A 23167-nucleotide genomic window follows, 5' to 3' on the forward strand; every position below is an offset into this window, starting at 1 on the left:
TAGTACCACTGTTGAGAAACCTTAACCTACATAATAGTCCCATCAGTAAGCGTCTGTCTTGAGACAAAATAAAGGCTATAATAAAGGCTCTTCCATTCATTCAGACACAATTTACCAAGAACCTACTATGTATCAGATACTGTGGTAGGTGCTAAGTTAGCATTCAAGGAGGAGGGTCTGATCAACGGAGGGGAGGTGGCTAGGAAATAAAGTTTGGCTTCACTTGCGACTGAGAAAGCATATCTATTTCATTATATGTCTTCATATTTTTCCACATAATTTTGCATTAAATTATTTCCATACAATTTCGGATTAAATTATATAGTTTCATATGGTTGCTACAAGAAATGATTAATATTGCTATATTGCTATGTACATAAATGCTTTGTCCTGATTCTTCTGAGGCTATTTCTATAGAATAAAATTGGTTCTTTCTTCAACAGAAACCTGAGGTCTTAAGCATAAAACATTTTTATGACAGTGGCTCCTCTTTTCCCAGCTGACCTTTTTGTTCTTGAATTTAACACAGCAGATAATCTCAATTTGGTTAATTTAGAGGTGGTAAAATGTTTTCCTGCCCTTTATATTTTAAATTACTAGGCACTCCCTGAGTGCCAGTTCCTTTCTGTCTATTCACAACAGGCAGTAGTAAAAAAGAGGGACCAAATCAGAAGCTGTTTCTCTTGTTTCTTCATTTAAAAAATGAAGGGCAAAGGAGAGAGGCTCCCACCTGCACTCTCAGCTCCCACCTGCATTCTCAGCCTCCTCTCTGGAGATTTTGTGCTCCTCTCCCTGCTTGGCTAACACTTGGCATACTTGCTTCTACTGGCTCATTTCTCCTTGCTTCTGTGCATGATAATCTCAGGGTTATGATGAAAAGGAGATGCTATGGCTGTCCTGGGCTTTTAAAGCCAGTGCTCAAAGAACAGGAAGTGAAAGAAGAATCTGACTCCAGTCTCACATACCTGAGGCCAGAAAAGAAAGAAACCAGCCTTAACATGGCACAGAGTATATGCCCTCTGGCTTAGTGGCCCTCTGGAAGCAAAAGGAGGATGAAGAAACTAAGAGGGAAAAGTGAGTACTCCATAAAGGTGGCCTTTAGAGAGAGAATTAGAGCTTCACCTTTTCCAGAGGACCTTATGCAGAAAAGGATGAAAATCTAGATGGTTTCCCTAGCAACCCTGGGATAATCTTTCCCACAATGTCCCAAGCTTACAGTTCTTAATTCCATTACAGCCATTATTAAAACTTTAAATATGTAATCATGCACATTAAGTTGCCAAATACCCATAAAAACTGTTAGCTCATTAAATTGCGCAAAGCTATTTAAATGAAAAAGGAGTACCATCTAGTTTTTTTTTTAATTGGAAAAAGTAAAGGCTCAAAAGTTCTTGTAATCTACAATGAGACACCACTACACACTCACTATAATGACTATAATAAAAAATATAGTTAATTCCAAGTGTTGGTAAGCATCTGGAGAAACTGTAACCTTCCTACATTCCTACATTGCTAATAAGAATGTAAAATAGCACTACTACTTTGGAACACAGTTTGACAGTTTTTGGAGTTTTTTTTTTTTTTTTTTTTTTTAGTTAAATATAAGCTTACTGTATGACTGAATGATTCCAGTCCTAGAAATCTAACCAAGAAAAATGTAATAAAATGTCCATGCAAAGATGAGTACATGAATGTTCATAGCAGCATTATTCATAATAGCTCCAAACTAAAACCAATTCAAATGTTCATGAACTGGAGGATGAATAAACAAAAGGTGGTGTATCCTTTCAGAGGGATACTATTCATCACTAAAAAATGAATGAACTACTGATATATGCCATAACATGGATGAAGCTCGAAATTATAATGCTAAGTGAAAAATGCAAGATACAAAAGATGACTACATACTATAAAACTCCATTAATAGGAAATGTTCAGAAACAGCAAATTTTTAGTGTCAGAAAACAGATCAGTAGTACCTAGGACTACAAGTGGAAGCGGGGATGAACAAGGGAAGTTTTGGGGGGATGATGGAAATGTTCTAAAACGGGATTGTGGTGATAGTTGCACAACTTTGTAAATTTACTAAAAAGCACAGAATTGTGCCTTTACAGTGGGTGAATTTTATGGTATGTTAAATTTCCTTTTGCAGTTGATAGATATGCCTATTTTTCTAGTATACATTCATCCCTTGGTATCTGTGGGGGATTGGTTCCAGGATCCCCGTGAATACCAAAACCCATAATGCTTGGATCCCTTATGTAAAATGGTATTGTATTTTTATATAACCTACATACATCCTTTTGTGTACTTTAGATCATCTCTAGATTACTTATATTACCTAATACAATGTAAAGGCTAAGTAAATCATTGCTATATTGCATTGTTTAGGAAATAATGAAAAAGAAAAAAGTCTGTATGTGTTCAGTACAGATGCAAATATCATTTTTTTCCCTGAATATTTCCCATTCTCTGTTGGTTGTTTCTGCTGATGTGGAACCCATGGACATGGAGGGCCAACTATAATGTATAATTCCAAAAGTATATGTTGGGTTTCTGTGCTGTAAGTCCCCATATGAAGTCTCCAAATTGACCATTTGTCAATTGGGCTTGTCAAAGGCAGAATATGCATTATGGCCAGTAAATCCTGACAACTGATGTTCATTTAAGTCATTTGATTACTTTACATTTTAAAATAATCATTACCTGTGTTTAAGGCATCATGTATGTGAGATACTGTGTTAAAATGTACCTGGATCTGTTTTAATCAGGTGTGATAAGACAGCAGACACAGAAATTACTGTCATTCAGGAGTTCATACTCACAGATCCCTAGAAACAGGAGACATGCTGCTCCATGCAGGACCACATGGGGAAGGCCCAGGGTCAGTCAGGAGGCAGAAGGGGGAAGGGCAGAGCCTGTATTGAGCTTCTCCAGGGAAGGAATGGGCCAGGCAGGGAAGGTGCCTGAGTAAGTTCAGGATTGGATAGTGTGAGTAATTTTATTGGGGTCTGGGCCATACGGGTGGTCTCTAATTGTTGGGTGCCTGATCCTTGGATGAATTTGGACAGAGGGAATATTGTCTTAACTTGTAAGAGTTTGATAAAGAAGATAGTTGAAGGTGTGAGCTCTGGATTGGTGGGCTCATACATCAAAAGTGCCCTCAAAGGGGAATCCTTTGCTATCTCTACAATTAGCTAGCCCTAAAAGGTGCAGTCTCTCCAGGATCAAGGCCCCAAATACCAGAGCATCAAGAATATAGAAAATAAGAAAACGTAGTCAATACAGGTACTATGATATTTTAGATGGAAAGTCTCCTCTTATTTGCAAAGTCCTTTCCAGAATCAGCCCCTGTAAAGAAAGCTTGGTGGATTGTCTATTTTAAAACATTAATGAAGACTTACACTTTTTATTTTATCCTTTTGAATATGCTTTCCCATAATCTCATTAGAATATAATTATTAGACTTAATGACTAGAACCTTACAAAAATCCTATGGGATAGACATATCTGGACATATTATCCCTATGTTATAACTGAAAAAACTAAGGCAAAACTGGGAAGAGAATCCAAGATTCCTCATTCCAGGTTTAGAGCACATTCTATTACACTCTGATGTCTTTTGCAGTTTAACAACTGCAAAAGATTAGTAACCTAAGAACTCAAGTCTCAAACGAATGTGCTTAATCGGGTTGTGCAGGGAAAAGTTTCTATAAACTGTACCAAAGTCATGTCTTCCCTGTAAGTGTGTTTAGTCCAGGTTACCTTCTGTGGGATTTTTTTAGGGATATAGAGTATCGAGAATAAACAGAATTACTTGGAGAGAATAAGGCAGTCAAATATTAAAAGAAACAAAAGGGAAAGAGATGGCTCTTACTTAGTCATGCCCCACGGACATCTAATAACTACATCTGGGAAAGAATAGGTTATAAATGCAACCATCTTAGAAGTTTGAACTTTTATGAGACTTTTTCACAATGTGTGAAACATCAGATTGTAACATGGAAGTGCAATGTTCCTGGAAAATAAAGAATTACAAGATTAGTCAATATGATCCACCACATTTGAAGAGATTTGCAAAGAAAAAATCCTAATATTTGCAAGGCCTTTTGCTGGAAGGGGTGTTTTATCTTCAGGAAGTTGTACTGCATGAATGAAGTAATCATGAGAAAACTAGAAAATTCAGCTAGTTAGATCAGTCATGCTCCATCCTTTGCCTTTGCCTAGAAGTTGACAGTGGCTGTGACTAGTTGTTAGTATTTGGTTAGTGTCTGTCTGCTCTCTCTTTAACATGGTCTCCACATGGAATGAAGTAAAAGAAAAAAAACAAAAACAAAAGAAAGCAATGGAGGGTAGGGATAGAGCAATTAACATGAAGACCTGATTAATACAGACAAACAATTCAGATAATTCACCTATCATCTGGGTATCATAAGCCCTATTTTTTTAAAAAAAGTCTTTAAACTAAGGTCCAAAGAGTTAAAAGGTATGTTCAGGATATCAACTACCTGACTTAGCTGTCTACATTGCCTGTATAGGGTGAACTTTCTCCTCAGAGATATTTGAACTGAACAATATAAGGGATGTATCAGTGATAATTACTCAGTTGAATGGAAAGCATTGTATTAAGCCTCGTGTGATCCACTGCAGTGTATGTAAAATGAGGAAGTCATGATCTTGATCTCAAAGAGTTCACAGTCAAGACAAATACTCAAATAGCTATAATACTAAGAAAATACAAAGAAGTACATTAAAGTGTTACAGAAGTTCAAAGGAAAGAGAGAACATATCCAGTTTGGGTGAGATGAGGCAGGGATTAGCAAGAGTTTCGTGAAGATGGGCTTTGAAGGGTGTGAGGATTTAGACTGGCAGAGAAAAGGAGAAGACAAAGAGACAGACTAAGTGTGTGTACAATAGTCAATGGTCAGGAGAGGACACACCAGGAGTAGATCTTAGCTTCCTCACTTCTCAGCTTAGTCACTCTGAGTAAATTACTTAACCCCTAGGTTTCTCCTTCCATAACATGGGGTTCATAATAGCTACCTCAGGGGATTGTTGAGAGGATTAAAAAAGACAATGCTGGCTAAGGAGCTAATGCCTGGCTTGTAGTTAGTACTGCACAAATGGAGTTATTATTAATTAGCAGTGGAGCTTCCCTTTACCTCTATCATTATGCTTTTAAAAAAAATAGATACCCTAAAGAGGTATCTCATAGGTTCCCCATTTTTTCATTTAGGTGAAAAAGATTTCTTGTCCTAAATTTGCAACAGCTTAGGCTATACTTTGTGAAAGAAAACATAACTTATCATTAATGTGTAAAACCACTGTTCAGTTGAAACCAACCAGTTAATAAGAAACCCTAGGAATTATAGAAAATACAGATTTTTTTAATGCAAGGAAATTAATGAGAAACCCTGGGAATTACAGAAAATACACCTTTTTTGTACCTTCTTTACTACTTTAATCCTATAAATAAATAAACAAATAAATTTAGCCTCAATGCCTATAAATGACCAGGAACCAAAGTTGCTCCTAAAATATTAGAAACCCAACCCACATTATGATTAAATTGCCTTTTTTATGATTCAAAATCCACTTTCTAAAAGAGTGTGGTTACATTGCACAATGCTACCCTTAAAATAAGTGACTAAAGAAGTAAGTATCTTGTTGATTTTCCTATAAAACAACTCATAGCTATTTCAGAGGAAAGCTTCATATGACTCTTCAGCACTGTATTAAATATCAAACACTAACTTCCAAATTAAACCAGGCTTGTAAACAAACAGGTGACCAAACCTCAAGAACCAAAATGAATTGGTCAGATTAGTAAACATTTAGCTTATGGGTTGGGAAAAAATTAACTTAACCTTAAATTACCTCTCCGTGACTGTAGCAACTGGACCTTTTCTGTAATCTATCCTCACGGACAAAGCAGCAAATGAAATTGTCATTGTGTTTATCATGATCACGTGTCTGTCAAGAAGAGGGGCTGAAATAGCAAATGTTTCCTGCTTCAAGCACAAAATCAATTTTGGTTCTGGGCTAGTGAACATGTTTCTAGGCTTGAGGGAATTTTTTAAACACTATATGCAAAGCTAAAATAAGATTTCATGAGACTCCTTTATAATACAGTGTTGGAGTAGGATCAACACTTGCCTTTTTAAGCAAATCTCAGCTACTCAAGCACAGGACTGTAGACCATATCTGTCAACACTGGCCCATCAGGGGATGAAGCACTTTCATACCTAAAATTAATTCCTTCTGAGGCAAATACTTTAAATGTAGTTATTTCAATGAAGATTATTCTAAAGTGAAATGAAAAATGAAATTCAATTAAAATGAAGTACTAAATATCATTATGTTATTAGCCAATATATAATAAACATATATTGATATAGTACAATGTATTCTTAAATACAACTTTATGTATAATTTTTTTGTTTTGTTTTCTATTTCCTTTCTTCAGGGATGAGCAATCAGGTCTCCCTTCTGAGAAGGATTTGAATGAGCAAAGACAGAGAGAGAGTAGTCCTGACAGAAAGGGTACAAAGTGCCAAAATAGAAATGCATTACTCAGGCATTGGAAAGAGCACATAATTCAGTTAGGATGGTGCTGAGGCCATGTGAAGGGCTGCAGTAGACATTAGGCTGGAATAAAATTGGACTTCCCCACCTTAGACTCAATATGACTCAGAATCATGAGTGGCTTCATAAGCATGGGACCAATGCAGTTGCAGGTCTGCTTGAGGTTTAAAGTTGTACTGTGTGAAATTCTTAATAACTTTGTCTTTGAATCTGTGCTTTGTAAGTGAAGTCCAATGGGACAATGGAGTATGAGCCTACAGCTTGGAACCTTGGCTCACACGCAGTCTTCCCTCCCACTGCCTGCCTAGGACTGGTTCTTGGCCACCCTGGTGACCCAGGCCCCCCCACCAGACCTCCCCACTCTCACTCCTGCCCCAAGACCAGCATCAGCAACCATGTCACACCAGTTGGGGGAGAGTCCCATGTCACTCATCTGCCATTGCCCTCTGCTTATGGATGGAGTCTGTTTTTGGGAACGGGGAGGGTCAGGTCCATGCCCCCACATCATCTCAGGATGGCGCAAGGTTGGGGTTAACCTCACCTGGAGCTGGCAGCACCATGGCACATTTGACAGGCAACTCAGTGGGGTTTTGTCACCCAGCCCCAATCTAGATACTGAGAACTCCCCTGCCTGGAGGTTGCAATTCCTTAGAATTCCCAGTCTGGAGGTTGCTGTGTGTTAGAGGCCAGAATCTCAGGAAGGGGGAGATTGACTTCTTCACCCTCAGCTGGGATTCCGCTTTATTATTTTGCACTAAGCTCCACAAATTACGTAGCTGGCCCTACTAAGTATCTTTCACCTTAACCCAGCTTCTCTTTTGATAAAAGCATTACCCTTCTCCATACTTCCTAGGTCTATCTATAATCTGAGCCACCATTGACTTCCCTCCCTCCTAGCCCAAATCCACACCTGCAGTGCCTTAGTTTAGTTGTTCATCATGCCTCCACCAGACCGTCATAATAGACTCCTAATTATTTTCACAGCTTTGAGCCTCCCCATGTTCAATCCATTCAGCCACTGACACCAGGTTACCCAGAACACCACTTTGATCACGCTAAGTTTTTAAGGGCTCCCTGTAGCCCACTGTTGATTAAGCTCAAACTCTTTAGCCAAGTGTTCAAAATCATTCTTTCTTTTGCTCTCATCCTACTTTTGCATATTCACTCTATAGCATATGCAATACTTTGGCCAAATTAAACCACTCACTGTCCCCTACACATATTTTGTGGTTGCTCATCACTGTGTTTCTGCTGAAGCCATTTTGCTGTACCTGGGTCACTTCTACCACTCAACCATCTCCAGCTGAGAAATCTAACCCTGTTTACAGCTTGAAGGGTACCTTGTCCATGAAGTCTTCCATCGTGAGCCCAGTCACAAAGTGACTCAACTCTCTGTGACTAATACCATTTTTTTTTTTTTTTGGTGCCTTGTATTAAGTACACGTTGGTTTCAGTAACTTGTGAACAGTACATGGCCCTCAACTGTAAGTGCTTGGAGAGCAAGAAGCATGTCCTCTCCCCTTTGTACACCCAGAGGCCACCTACCCAGGACCTTAGGTGTAATGGATTCTGGGTGCATGTTTGTTGGAACCAATGAATAACTGAATCTGCTGTGTAAACAGGTCAGGTCTTCTGAAAGCCCGGCACACCTGTAACCCTCTGCGTCACTCCTTTCCTCCTCTCAGTGCATCTAACAAAACATCCTGCTGCTTTTCAGACCCAACCCCATCAAACACCTGTATCATCATTATAAACATTAACAAAAATTCATCTCACGCTTGTTATTAATGTTTAAAGTGCTGTATTTGCTGTATTTTGAATGCTTAGAATAATCTCAAAGAGAACACCTGTTACTTGAGTGCTCTTATTTACAACCTCTTGAGGGCAATTTTTTCATTACTATATTAAAGTGAGCTGTTTAATAACTTATAAATGTCAGGGGAAAAGGTAAATTGCAGTCACTATGATCCCTACTGGATACCTAAAATGAATGGGGTGTTTTTTTCCACTTGCAATTTTAATTTTTCTCCTAATTTCTAATTTCAAATTCTTTTAGGACTAATGAAGAAAACAAATGCAAAATAATAAAATAAAGTGAGTTTTTGCTGTTGAAACTTTTATTCAACTTTAGTATTTCATTAAATATTATACCCTTGACTCTAGAATCTCATACTTATTATCATGATTTTATAACTGTCTTCAATGCCTTTCTCTTGCCCATATTACAAACCCCCAAGAGGATTATCAGTCTATTATCAAATGATTAGATTTTGAAACTGTGTGACAAGAATTTCACTTCCTGAAGAAAAAAGTACACTAACTGAATCTGAGTAAGAAGCACCTTAAAAATATAGTGGTTAATAAAGAATCAGGAACGATGGTTATATTTTTGACATAAAAATTTCAAGATGTTTACATATATGATAAAAATGAAAATAACATCATGATGAAAGAACATGCATTTGGAAGGTTGTCAGTTTTCATTAATAGAGATCTGTCACCAGAAAATGAAAAGGATGGGGAGAAATGCTAGAATTGGGGAGGGATGCAACATTAATACAATTCTGTAAAAAGTTCATACTGCAGGAGTTACTAAGAGGAACAAAGTGTAGGACTTTTGATAGGCTAGGGATGGTCAGGTGTTATCAACCACATTTAGGGGAATTTTAAGTAGAGTGTGGAAGGATAGATATTTGTATATTCCTTGAATATAAAGCTGGTTCTAAAATAATTAACTTAAGCGTGGAGTGTGACTCAGGGAAAGATCAGGCTGGTCAAAATATGATGAGTTCACTTGTCAGTCCATAACAAGGAAAAAAATAATTGAGATAAAGAGAGAGAAAAAGAGTGCTAGCAAACTAGATGTCATCACTATCATCACAAGCTGTTATAATTTCCTGAGTAATTGCAATGTGCCAGGTACTGTTTTAGGGACTTTAATGCAATATCTCATTTTATTTTCACAACAATAATCTTTGCCAGGAAGGTTTTATTGCTCCCATTTTGTGAATGAGAAAATTAAGACCGAGAGATTAAGAAACTCTCCCAAGGTCACACTAATGGTGACTATAGTGTACCATAATAAAGAAAAAAAGTAGTTTTATCAAAGGATAATAGCATAAGTAAAGTGAAGAAAAACACGCCAAGTTAAAAATATATAGTAGAAGCCAAAGGAGAAAGAAAAGAGAAACTTTCAAACCAGATAGAAATTAAAGTGAACCAAGTTCTTAAACTCCCAACCCATATAGCATCCTCCCCCTACCTGCCTTTGCCAGTCCCAACAACACAGTCTTCTTTACAGCCATCATTACTACTCTGGGGGGAAAAAACCAGTAACTCTCCTTTCCCAATATTGGCTTCCGACATTAAAAGGCAACTTTGCTTTACACTCTGTCTGCAGAGCAAGGGCAGAGCCCACAGGAAGCAGCAGCTGCTGAAAACCTAATTTTCTATGCCTGCAATACACCTATAACCACAATTCTAGGCAGAAGGAAGACAAGTTAACTGCTGAGGAGGCCAAGAATTATGCTCTTGAAGAAAGTACAGTATATGAACAATATTAAATAAAAGTAGCTGAAAGAGGACAGTAAAAAATAAAAGCTGTAGAAATGGGAGAAAATCAATTGGGGATGAATAAGAAAAGTAAAGGCAATAAAGAGGAAAGACTGCAATTCCAGGCTATAACAAGTATCATCCAACCAAAAACGGATGCTTTTAGAACACAATAAGGATGTGTAAATAATAGGAAAGAAAAGAGTTTGTTATCGTTCACCAATTTTTTAAACAGAATCTTCAACATATGAATTATTAAATGCTTTTATTTCTTCCCATGGCTTTCTAGGATTGTAGAGAAATAGACACTTGTTGAAAATCATTAATTGGTTGCTGGACCTAAACCTATCAAAGTCTTCAAGAAGGATATAATGGATAATGCACCAAATCAATAACAAAAGGTTAATGAAAAAGGTATTCTGACAGGCATGCCTTAATATGAAAATGTTATGTTGACAGACATCCACAAAAATATGAAAATTGGTTTTAGTGCAAGCTAGTCAATTTTAAATGTAAAACTGTCAACTTTCAGGTGAAATAGAGAGGATTTTACCTCTAGTGTCTTTCCCACCCCTTTTGCTATTCTGATCAACAGCAACTATACTCTAGAAAAACATGTAGATCTATGAGACAACTCAAGGAAGTACTCATCAAACGACTACAAAACTTTCATAATCAAGGATAAGAACTTTCAATTCTTATGAACCCTGAAGAAGTCTCAGAAAGTTACATCCAGTTTCATCACACTCAGTGAATAGATACTGAAGAAATTAGAACTGACTGGCTTTCAGATCTGGCATCTAACATCAAGTTCAAATGACTGTGAAAATGAAAGACTTAGAAAAACCAGACAACAACAGGTTGGATTTTCTTTTCCACTTGAAACCAGCACATTTGCCCTGCTGATTGCCTTTGGATCTGCTAAAAAAAAAAAACTATCAGTTTTTTCTTTTATTGTTTTGCCAACTAAAAACCTACTTGCTCAGTTCTGTCAAAAGCTGACTATGGATAATGCTGTATTTAAGCCTAAAGATTACTAACCCCTTTATTTGTCCAACCTCTCTAACTTCAGCCACAGTCAAAATAGATGCTAAGAAGGCACAAATGGGTCAGAGGCCCATTCTTCCCATGACACTCCTCCTCTCTTGCTCTACCTTGGAACTCATGCAACATGAAGCTAGAGCAGGGGATAGGGAAGTAGTTAAGCACTTTGTTCCCTTTGCAACCATGAATTAGGGAATGAAAATGCATTATGGTCCCCGAAAGACATCAGACAGCAAAATGCCCATTTTCTTCAGAGTAACACTGGAACTCTGGAGTGACATCTGTTTCTAAAAACTCATAAATGCATTCTAAAATCATACACTGATATTCTTAAAGACAAAATATCTTGACAGAGAAACACATGGTATTATTGGGTGATGTATGAATTTCTCACAAGCCACTGTGTGTTATGAAAAGACCTTTACATCAAAGATGGTGTAGTAACATTGTAAGTCTAAACTCAAAAAGGAAATTAAATAGCAAGATTTGCATTGTAAAGTCTCAGTGTGTTCCTGGATGCCAAAGGGTAACCAAAGACTTGCTCCCAAGCCAGTGGGGCTCCGGGAGGAGAGGACGACGCAAAGTCCTACCTGGTAGGCATCAGGAATGTTGACCGTTTCTCCATGCTCCCCGACATAGCCAATGATGCCTTTGCCCCAGGGGACCTGCACCTCATTTGAGTTCTCTGTGCTGCTGCAGGGCAGCAGTGGGGTTCCTGCATGCACATCAAAGAATTTGGAGACCAAGCTCTTCTTGCCAGCAGCTGCCCCTTCCACCAGGAAGAGAGAGCAGCGGTCAGCGTCCACCATGAGGCAGACGAAGATGAGGATCTTGTAGCTGAGGCTGGTGAGATCAAGGTCATTGGAGATATCTTTGACCAGTTCCAGGAAGAACTGACGCTCATTGTGCTTTTTGAGGTGGCACTTGTAGTCGATGGCCGTAGGGGGGTACTGAGGCAGATTCACCCTCGATTCCAGCAGCGCACTGAGAATGTGGGCTGTGGTCGGGGGCAGAGAGCTGGCCTTCCGGAGAAGCGCCCTCCGCCGTACACTGCTCAGGGGCTCCTGGGCCCTGGAGGTCACCTGTTCATCGTAGGTCCTGTTCACGTGGATGGCCTTGGAGCGGGCAAAACTCTTCCTTAGCTCTTTCTGAGAAGCTTTCCGCTGCAGGTTCCCATCTCCCCTGTTGCCACTGGCCCAGCTGGGACTCAGGGGAACCCCACCACAGTCCCCGCCACCAGGAGTGGGCTGTCTGTTGGTAGAGCCGTTTGGTCCAGTGCCACCGCCAACACTGCTTCCACCTTTGTCGGTACCGTGAGCCAAGCTGCTCGTGCCAGCCAATGAGGGTCTTGGGCCTAATGCCCCCTGACCCTGACTGTGCCTCTGCAGCCACTTCTCGACCATCTCCTGCTTCCCTTTCCGCATCAAGTAATCTTCAAATAACTCTGGGTGCCTGTCCAGGAAAGTTTCCACCTCCCCAAAGTCCAGGCGGGAGGCTGCCATGGTCCCAGACACAGCTTTCGTTGCCTCGCTACCCCTGGACCAAGTGTTTTCCTGACCCCGGGCTTCTAGCTGTTCCTGCACGTGTTCATCCCCGCCAGCGTTCTCAGCTCCGTGCCCCCTCCCCTGCCAGCCGGAGATTATTCCGAGCAGCCGAAGCCCGGCTGGGGAGTGCCCCTTCCTTCTCCGGCTGAGGGTGGCTGGCCCCACCCCACCTCGTCCCGCTCCTCCTGCTCCGCGCAGGTGCCCGGCACGGAGCTGCTGCCGCGGCCACAGCGCCTGTTCTGGAGACCGGAGCTGTCGCTGCTCTGGCTCTGGCTGCTGCCGCCGCCGCCGCTACTGCTGCTGCTGTAACCGGACGAGTGGACCACTGTGAGAGGAAGGTAGGGCAGGACACGCCCCTGAGCGAGGCACAGAGCCAGGACGGAGGAGAGGGGTGGGAGGAGGGAGACGCAGACGCCAGACCAGCCGAAGTCCGCAGCCCAGGGTGCCAGGCGGTTCCTGGAAGAGTCTCTGCACGGCCGGAATCGGCGCCTGGGAACACTGCCGACTCCTGATTGGAACACGATTAGAAGGGGAAACGCACCTTGTTCCTTCCCCTCCTTCCTCCCTTACCTCCCCAGCCCTCCCTATTTCCCGCCCCTTCATCCCTTAGCAGCGTTTCCAGGAGGCCCCGCGGGAGCCCAGTGGGAGCCTTGGTACAAAGAAGTGTTGATGTTTTGCAGAGATGAGAAACCAGAAGTGGACTCCGAGGAAATGAGGATGCTCAGAGAAGGGCAGGGTTATTTTTCTGGGATGTGATTGTGTTTTGTTGGTTAACAGGATTTTTGGGTCTGCCCACTAACACTGCCCAGCACCTTGTGGGCGTCTGGTAAATATTAATGGAACTGAATTTCCCCGAAATTAGCAGATGAAGTTCCCTATGAGAGCATTTTGTGACTTTAGCCAAATTCATGGACCTGGGGCAGAGAGGGTTACACAGTGGGAGAGAGTGAAAAACAGTCCTTGGATTAAGGGGACCCTATCTAGCAGGAGCCAATAGCAAAGGGGATTTGAGGGCCTCAGGGGCTTCCTGCCAGCCAATCCTGCATACTGGATGATTTCTTTCTTTCATGAATGACTTGCTATCTCTTCCTTCTTTCTCCACTCTGTCCCACAAGGCTACCAATACTTCCTTTATTCTCAGTGTCCTGGAGTTTATGTGCAAAGGTATCTCCTCTGGGGGAGGCATTTCTTTCTTTTTAATCTTGGGAGATGCTTGAGATTGGCTTGTCTCAGCTAGGCAGGCTGAGAATAACATCAGATTTACCTCGGGATTTGCCAGCAAAGAGGAGCAGGCTGATAATGCTTTCTTGAAGCCTAGGGGTCTCCTGTTCTATGGGAAACAAAAGCAGATGGAGAACCTGGGACAGCAAGACAGTCCAGCAGAGTTCTTACTAAATGCCAGTGATGAGGGTAATAGGACTGCAGAGGAGGCAGATATAAACTTTTCCAGGGCTTCCACCTCGCGGACAAACACAGTTGACTTACACAGTAAAGCTTACTACTGGAAGATGTCCTCAGAGCTAAGCAGATAAGGTGTATTGAGCACTTGCTATGTGTTCATCACTTTAAATTACCATATTAATTTAATCTTCACAGCAGACCTATGAGGAAGGGACTTATTATCCCATTTTAAAGATGGGGAAACTCAGGACTGACAAGTTAGCTCAGTTGATTAGAGCACAGTGTATAACACCAGGGTCAAGGGTTTGGATCCCCTTACCTGCCAGCCCCCCGCCCCCAAAAAAGATGGGGAAACTCTGAGAAGTTGAGTAACTTCCCAAGGCACACAGTCAGTTGGTGCCAGAGCTGGGATGAGGGTCCATTTAGTTTGGCTCCAGAGTGAGGCACACTCTTAGCCACATCACTGGATTGTCTCCCACCTGTGTCAGCTGAATCCTATCTCCATCGGGATTTGAACCAGAAACAAGGATGCAGGTGAGATATGAGGTGCTCAGTTCCCCTGGGATCAGGTTTCAGACCATTCTCTGGGTTTCAGGCCACTCCCCAATGGAGTTGAGCATGCTCAGGAAAGTGGAATTGATCCTTTGAATGACTGTCCAGTAGAGATGCTAAAGAGCACAGAATATTATTGAATATGTTTGGTGCATGTGATAGAATTTGACCAAAGAAGATGCCCTAAAAGGAGACCAACTAAACATGTGCAAGACTATGTTACAACTGAAAACCACCCCCTTAGTTGAATATTCATTAGATAGAATGACTATATATTAGATAGTGATACTATAAAAGTGGAATCCTGGCAGAAGGCAGGGCTGTTACTCACTTTCTGGAGTCTAACCTTCACTTCCCCAGCTAAGGTGTATCAAGCAGCTGCTCACTCTCTTGAGCCAGCCTGCACCCAATACTAAACTTTAAGTGTGTATTTCTGACTTTTATATTAAACTTGGTGTGCGCCCTGTTCAGTCTGTGGAGCTACACTGCACATTCTTGTTAAAACTGTATTTCTTATCTGTTATATTAAACCTGTTTTCGTCTTCTACTATGACACTGCTCTTGAATTCTTTCCCGTGACGGAGTCAAGAACCTGTTAAGAGGACAGGGTGACTTGAGGCTGGCTATCAGGTCTCCCCACACCCTTCCTTAGGTATCATGGGGACTGAGGTGAATGTCCTCTACACATTCCTCTGATGGCATCAGGAGAAGCAGAGACGGGGAGAGAGTTACTTGTTCGAAATTCCAGACATCCCAGCTTAGTCAGCATGGTGAAGGGCATGGCCTTGGCACTGGGATGCAACTGTGAACAAAACGAAGACTCTGACTTCATGGAGCTTATGTCGTGGTGGGGAGACAGAAAAAAATAAGAAAATAAATACACAGAGTACTAGAATGTCAGTGATAAGTGCTATGAAGAAAAATATCTCTTCTTATAAGAACTCTAAGAAAAAGAAAAGAAAAACAAAGCTTGGCAATATATCAGATAAAGGGATGAGGTGGTAGAAAAGCTCTTCTAAGGATCAGGGGACCTCTGAGTAGTGATCTGAGAGAAATAGGGCAATGAGCCATGTTGATATCTGGAAGAAGAGTGTATCCAGTAGAGAAAGCAAGTGCTAAAGATATGAGATATAATGTGTTTTAAGTATTTAAGAAACATCAGGGAGACCAGCCCCAAGACAGTGAGCCAAGCTTAGAATATTGGTAGTTTGGAGCTGCTGGCAGCCAAGAAGGCAAAGCGTGATCAAGAATTAAATGAACAAAATGCTTAGCACAGTGCCTGGCACATCAAAAGTGCTCAATAAGAGTTTCAAGATGGCGGCAGCTGCGGCGGCTGGCGCGGAGTAGCTGAGGTGGAAAAGGTGGCCACTGGGCCTCAGGCAGCCGGGAAACTTGTGGACCTTCCTCTGGCCATCTCTTAAGGGAGGACTGCTGCTGCTGGCCGGTCGTGGGGGCTCAATGCCACTTTGCCCCCGGCAGGAGAGGCTGCCTCATTTACCGGCAACAGCTTTGAAGTGTGGAGCAGGAAAAGAACTGATTCTTAGCTGCAAAAGCGAGTCTTGAAACAGGGAACACGGCGCCAGGGCTGCTGTGGATGCAGCCACGATCCCGGAGGCTGGGGCCGCACTGAAGGCGGCCAGCTGCCCTATTCAGGATTCGAGGTTTCAGGCCGGCATTAAAGAAGACTCCTGGGAGCGCCCGAGCGGCGCCGCGACTGAACAGCCCGAGGCGGCAGCGCCGAGAACACGGAAGGCAACAAACCAGAGACAGAGCGAGCGCCCGACCTGGCACAGCACTGTGAGTGATCCCTGGCACAGCTCTGTTCGGGGGGTGGTTGCCCACCCGGCTCCCGCCTGCACCACCAGGCCACTCACTGCCCCAGTGCTGCCTCCATTTTCCCAGGTGCGGGCAGCTCCGCCCTGATCGGCCATCACTGAGCCCATTTGCTTGGCCTGGCGCGGGGCTTTCCGGACCCTGCGGGCCGGCCTCCTCTCCCAATCCCTCCGCGGTTCTCTGGCGGGGCTGGGGGTGTGGGGCGTCCGGACCAGTGTTGGGAGGGCTAGGAAATACGGGCGGGCCGACTGTCACTCCACCACACCCTGGACTCCAGCCCGGTAAACTTCCTGTTACTGGGAGGCAGATACCATCTCTGCGACCACCAGTTTGGAAAAAAGCCTAACGAATTTCTGGTTGGGAATAGTGTGGTAGGAGAGTTCCCAGGTCCGCTAGAACCTGCTGGAGAGCAGGCTGCAGGCGGGCACTAGACTCGGTTTATACCGGGGGGATACAAAGGTGAACAAGACCCGAGAAAGATCTACACAGTGCTACAAAGGCACCCAGAGAGACCGGTCGTCTGTGCCTAGCAGAAACCTGGTAGACTTCCTGGGCGAGGCGGTGCTGAGCAGGGTCTTGAAGGCCCAGCTGATAGACGAGGGGTGCAGAAGACACACCCCAGCCCAGCACAGTGTGCACAGAGGGGGGAGACGTGCGGCCAGGGAGGCGGAGACTCGACAGAAACCACACACCCGGTGGGGTCGCCACTGCACGATCTAACAGCCTGGGCCAGAGCACACGGAACGGGGAGAAGTCCTGTACAGAAAGTGAAAGCTCAACAGAGATCACACACCCTGTGGTGCGTGATCCACCAGCCCAGCAGAGTACAAGCTGACCAGAAAGGTGGATCCCCAGAGAAGCCCAAGACCCGAGGCAACCACACACACAAGACACTAGAGGCCAACTGAGCAGTCACGGCGGGAGCCATACCAAATTGGCAACCACAGCAACATCCTAGTTAGTCATTAGTCCCAAACCGGTGGACTGTGAAACCCCCTGCCACAATGAATAAACACCAAAAAAAAGACACCAGAAATACAAAACATCAAGAAAGTACACCACCAAAAGTTAATAAATCTCATACTCTAGATCCTATAGAACAAGAAGCCCTTGAAATAACTGACAAGGAATTTCGAGTGATAATTCTAAGGAAACTGAATGAGATACAAGAAAACTCAGCTAGACATCATGATGAAATGAGGAAAAGTATACAGGATCTGAAAGAGGAAATATACAAGGAAATCAATGTCCTGAAAAAAAATGTAGCAGAACTTGCTGAACTGAAGAAGTTATTCAGCGAAATAAAAAACACAACGGAGAGTTTAACCAGCAGGCTTGTCGAAGTTGAAGAGAGAACCTCTGAACTTGAAGATGGGCTGTTTGAAATAACACAAGCAGACAAAAAGAAAGAAAAAAGAATCAAGGACATGGAAGAAAATCTGAGAGAGATATCAGACAACCTCAAGCGCTCAAATATCCGAGTCATGGGTATTCCAGAAGGGGAGGAAAATGGAGATTCCATTGAAAACATATTCAACAAAATAGTGGCAGAAAACTTCCCAGGTATAGGAAAAATCACAGATCTTCAGATCCAGGAAGCTCAACGATCTCCAAATGTATTCAACCCAAAAAGGCCTTCTCCAAGACATGTCATAGTCAAATTGGCAAAACTCAGAGACAAAGAGAGAATCTTAAAAGCTGCAAGAGAGAAGCGTCAAATCACCTATAAGGGAGCCCCAATCAGGTTAACATCAGACTTTTCATCACAAACCCTAAAAGCTAGAAAGGAATGGGATGATATTTTCAAAATACTAAAAGACAAAGATTGCCAGCCAAGAATACTCTACCCTGCAAGGCTATCCTTCCGAAATGAGGGGCAAATAGTATATTTCTCAGACAAACAAAAACTGCGGGAGTTCACTACCACAAGACCACCCTTACAAGAAATCCTCAAGGGAGTACTGGGTTTGGTTCCTGAAAAATAACTACCACTGCCATAAAAACCCAAGAAAAATCTAAACCCGCTAGTACAATAAAAATGGCATTCATGAAGAGAAAACAAGCTAACAAAAACACTATCTACAACCTAAGGAACCAACAAACAAAGAAACCAAACAGTAAATCAGAAAGCAAGGAACAAAAGACACCTAAGACAACCAAACAACCAATAAAATGCTAGGAATAAATCAACACCTTTCAATAACAACTCTTAATGTTAAAGGCTTAAATTCCCCAATTAAAAGACACAGACTGGCTGACTGGATCAAAAAGCAGGACCCAACTATATGCTGCCTACAAGAGACCCACCTCACCCATAAAGATTCACACAGACTAAGAGTGAAAGGATGGAAAAAGATTTACCATGCAAACAGAAAAGAAAAACGAGCTGGAGTGGCTATTCTTATATCTGACAAAATAGACTTTAAACTAAAAACCATAAAAAGAGACAATGAGGGACACTACTTAATGATAAAAGGACTGATCCATCAAGAAGACATAACAATCATAAATATGTACGCACCCAATGTTGGAGCAGCCAGATTTATAAAACAAACTCTATTAGACCTAAAGAAGGAAATAGACACTAATACCATAATAGCAGGGGACCTGAACACTCCACTGTCAATATTAGACAGATCATCTAGGCAAAGAATCAGTAGAGAAACACAAGATCTAAACAAGACTCTAGACCAATTGGAATTGGCAGATATCTACAGAACATTCCACCCAACAACCTCAGAATATTCATTCTTCTCATCAGCACATGGATCATTCTCCAGGATAGATCACATATTAGGTCACAAATCAAGTCTCAGTAAATTCAAAAAAATTGGAATTATCCCATGTATCTTCTCAGACCACAATGGATTAAAACTAGAAATTAATAACAAACAAAACTTTGGAAACTATACAAACACATGGAAATTAAACAGCATTCTACTTAATGACATATGGGTCCAACAAGAAATCAAGCAGGAAATCAAAAAGTTTATTGAAACTAATGAAAACAATGATACATCATACCAAAACCTGTGGGATACTGCAAAAGCAGTATTGAGGGGAAAATTTATTGCATTAAATGCTCACTTCAGAAGAATGGAAAGATGGCAAGTGAACAACCTAACACTTCACCTTAAAGAACTAGAAAAACAAGAACAATCCAATCCTAAAGTTAGCAGACGGAAAGAAATCATTAAGATCAGAGCAGAACTGAATGAAATTGAAAACCAAAAAACAATTCAAAAGATCAATGAATCAAAAAGTTGGTTTTTTGAAAAGATAAATAAAATTGACAAACCATTAGCATGGCTAACAAAAAAAAGAAGAGAGAAGACTCAAATAACAAAAATTAGAAATGAAAAAGGCGATATTACAACTGATTCATCTGAAATACAAGGAATCATTCGAGACTACTATAAACAACTATACGCCAACAAATTTGAAAATCTGGAGGAAATGGATAAATTTCTGGACACACACAAGCTCCCAAAACTGAACCGTGAAGACGTAGAAAATTTGAACAGACCAATAACAATAAAGGAGATTGAAGCTGTTATCAGAAGGCTCCCAACAAAGAAAAGCCCAGGACCAGATGGATTCACAGCAGAATTTTACCAAACATTCAAAGAGGAATTGACACCGATTCTTTACAAACTATTCCAAAAGATTGAAATGGACGCAAAACTCCCAAACTCATTCTATGAAGCAAACATCATCCTGATACCAAAACCAGGTAAAGATATAACCAAAAAAGAAAACTACAGGCCGATATCCTTGATGAATATAGATGCAAAAATCCTCACTAAAATACTAGCAAACAGAATACAGCAACACATACGAAAAATTATTCATCACGATCAAGTGGGATTCATCCCAGGGATGCAAGGTTGGTTCAACATACACAAATCAATAAATGTGATACACCATATTAATAAACTCAAACACAAGGACCATATGATCATCTCTATAGATGCTGAAAAAGCATTTGATAAAGTTCAGCATTCATTCATGACAAAGACCCTCTATAAGTTAGGTATAGAGGGAAAGTATCTCAACATAATTAAAGCCATATATGAGAAACCCACTGCCAATATCATCCTGAATGGGGAAAAGCTGAAAGCTTTTCCTTTAAGAACAGGCACTAGACAAGGATGCCCACTCTCACCACTTCTATTCAACATAGTGTTGGAAGTACTAGCCAGAGCAATCAGAGAAGAGAAGGAAATAAAGGGCATCCAGATTGGAAAAGATGAAGTCAAACTGTCCCTGTTTGCAGATGACATGATCCTATATATCGGACAGCCTAAAACCTCCACAAAAAAACTGTTGGAATTGATAAATGATTTCAGCACAGTAGCAGGATACAAAATCAACACACAAAAATCAGTAGCATTTCTTTTCTCCAATAGTGAACATGCAGAAGGAGAAATCAAGAAAGCCTGCCCATTTACAATAGCCACCAAAAAAATAAAATACTTAGGAATTGAGTTAACTAAGGATGTGAAAAATCTCTATAATGAGAACTACAAACCACTGCTGAGAGAAATTAGAGAGGATACAAGAAGATGGAAAGATATTCCATGCTCTTGGATTGGAAGAATCAACATAGTGAAAATGTCCATACTACCCAAAGTGATATACAAATTCAATGCAATCCCCATCAAAATTCCAAAGACATTTTTCTCAGAAATGGAAAAAACTATTCAGACATTTATATGGAACAATAAAAGACCACGAATAGCCAAAGCAATGCTCAGCAAAAAAAATAAAGCTGGAGGCATAACACTACCTGACTTTAAGCTATACTACAAAGCTATAATAACCAAAACAGTATGGTACTGGCATAAAAACAGACACACTGACCAATGGAATAGAATAGAGAATCCAGAAATCAACCCACACACTTACTGCCATCTGATCTTTGACAAAGGCACCAAGCCTATTCAGTGGCGAAGGGACTGCCTCTTCAGCAAGTGGTGCTGGGATAACTGGATATCGATATGCAGGAGAATGAAACTAGATCCATACCTCTCACCGTATACTAAAATCAACTCAAAATGGATTAAGGATTTAAATATACACCCTGAGACAATAAAACTTCTTAAAGAAAACATAGGAGAAACACTTCAGGAAATAGGACTGGGCACAGACTTCATGAATACGACCCCAAAAGCACGGGCAACCAAAGGAAAAATAAACAAATGGGATTATATCAAACTAAAAAGCTTCTGCACAGCAAAAGAAACAATTAAAAGAGTTAAAAGACAACCAACAGAGTGGGAGAAAATATTTGCAAAATATACATCTGACAAAGGATTAATATCCAGAATATATAAGGAACTCAAACAACTTTACAAGAAGAAAACAAGCAACCCAATTAAAAAATGGGCAAAAGAGCTAAGTAGGCATTTCTCTAAGGAAGATATCCAAATGGCCAACAGACATATGAAAAAATGCTCAACATCACTCAGCATCCGGGAAATGCAAATCAAAACCACATTGAGATACCATCTAACCCCAGTTAGGATGGCTAAAATCCAAAAGACTGTGAACGATAAATGCTGGCGAGGCTGCGGAGAAAAAGGAACTCTCATACATTGTTGGTGGGACTGCAAAATGGTGCAGCCTCTATGGAAAATGGTATGGAGGTTCCTTAAACAATTGCAAATAGATCTACCATACGACCCAGCCATCCCACTGTTGGGAATATACCCAGAGGAATGGAAATCATCAAGTCGAAGGTATACCTGTTCCCCAATGTTCATCGCAGCACTCTTTACAATAGCCAAGAGTTGGAACCAGCCCAAATGCCCATCATCAGATGAGTGGATACGGAAAATGTGGTACATCTACACAATGGAATACTACTCAGCTATAAAAACGAATGAAATACTGCCATTTGCAACAACATGGATGGACCTTGAGAGAATTATATTAAGTGAAACAAGTCAGGCACAGAAAGAGAAATACCACATGTTCTCACTTATTGGAGGGAGCTAAAAATTAATATATAAATTCACACACACACATACACACACACACACAAACCGGGGGGGGGGGAAGAAGATATAACAACCACAATTATTTGAAGTTGATACAACAAGCAAACAGAAAGGACATTGTCGGGGGGGGAGGGGGGGAGGGAGAAGGGAGGGAGGTTTTGGTGATGGGAAGCAATAATCAGCTACAATGTATATCGACAAAATAAAATTTAAAAAAAAAAAAAAAAAAAAAAAAAAAAGTGCTCAATAAATATTGGCTGTTGTATTACTTTTATTATTATTATTATTATTATCATTATCATTATTACTATTATCCTAAAGTGGGAGTATATGGAAACCTCACTACCTGTGACCCATCTCTGGTTACTTGAGTTATCTATCAGTAAAGATGGTTAGTGGTGTGCTGGAACTGGCTCACAAGAGCCTATTTTAGCATCTCTTTACAACTGTGTTCAGTCACAGTATGTAGCTTACAATCAGCCATGATGAGAACGTTCACACCATGGAAATCAGAAAATGATGTAAGTCAGGATTTTTTAAATAGATTTCTGGTTGTCAAACATTTACCAGTATTCATTGGGAACAATCCAAATGTCCATTAATTGATGAACAGATAAATAACATGTGATATATTCGTACAATGGAATATTATTA

General features: G+C 41.2%; 2 protein-coding genes across 2 annotated transcripts in view; both read right to left on the minus strand.

Moving 5' to 3' along the window:
* Positions 1-12683, minus strand: part of PDE11A (phosphodiesterase 11A) — a 393277-nt gene extending 380594 nt beyond the window's left edge. Inside the window, exon 1 of the mRNA XM_063110282.1 lies at positions 11772-12683. Within this exon, the coding sequence (XP_062966352.1) occupies positions 11772-12683 (912 nt within the window). The remainder of the gene's footprint in view (positions 1-11771) is intronic.
* A 1271-nt stretch (positions 12684-13954) lies between these two features.
* Positions 13955-23167, minus strand: part of LOC134369412 (cytochrome c, testis-specific-like) — a 31829-nt gene continuing 22616 nt past the window's right edge. The window contains exons 3-4 of the mRNA XM_063085885.1: positions 15411-15480; positions 13955-14055 (exon numbers count right to left, since the gene is read on the minus strand). Coding sequence (XP_062941955.1) covers positions 13955-14055; positions 15411-15480 — 171 coding nt within the window. The remainder of the gene's footprint in view (positions 14056-15410; positions 15481-23167) is intronic.

This window comes from Cynocephalus volans, chromosome 1, assembly GCF_027409185.1.
Source record: "Cynocephalus volans isolate mCynVol1 chromosome 1, mCynVol1.pri, whole genome shotgun sequence".
Lineage (NCBI taxonomy): Eukaryota > Metazoa > Chordata > Mammalia > Dermoptera > Cynocephalidae > Cynocephalus > Cynocephalus volans.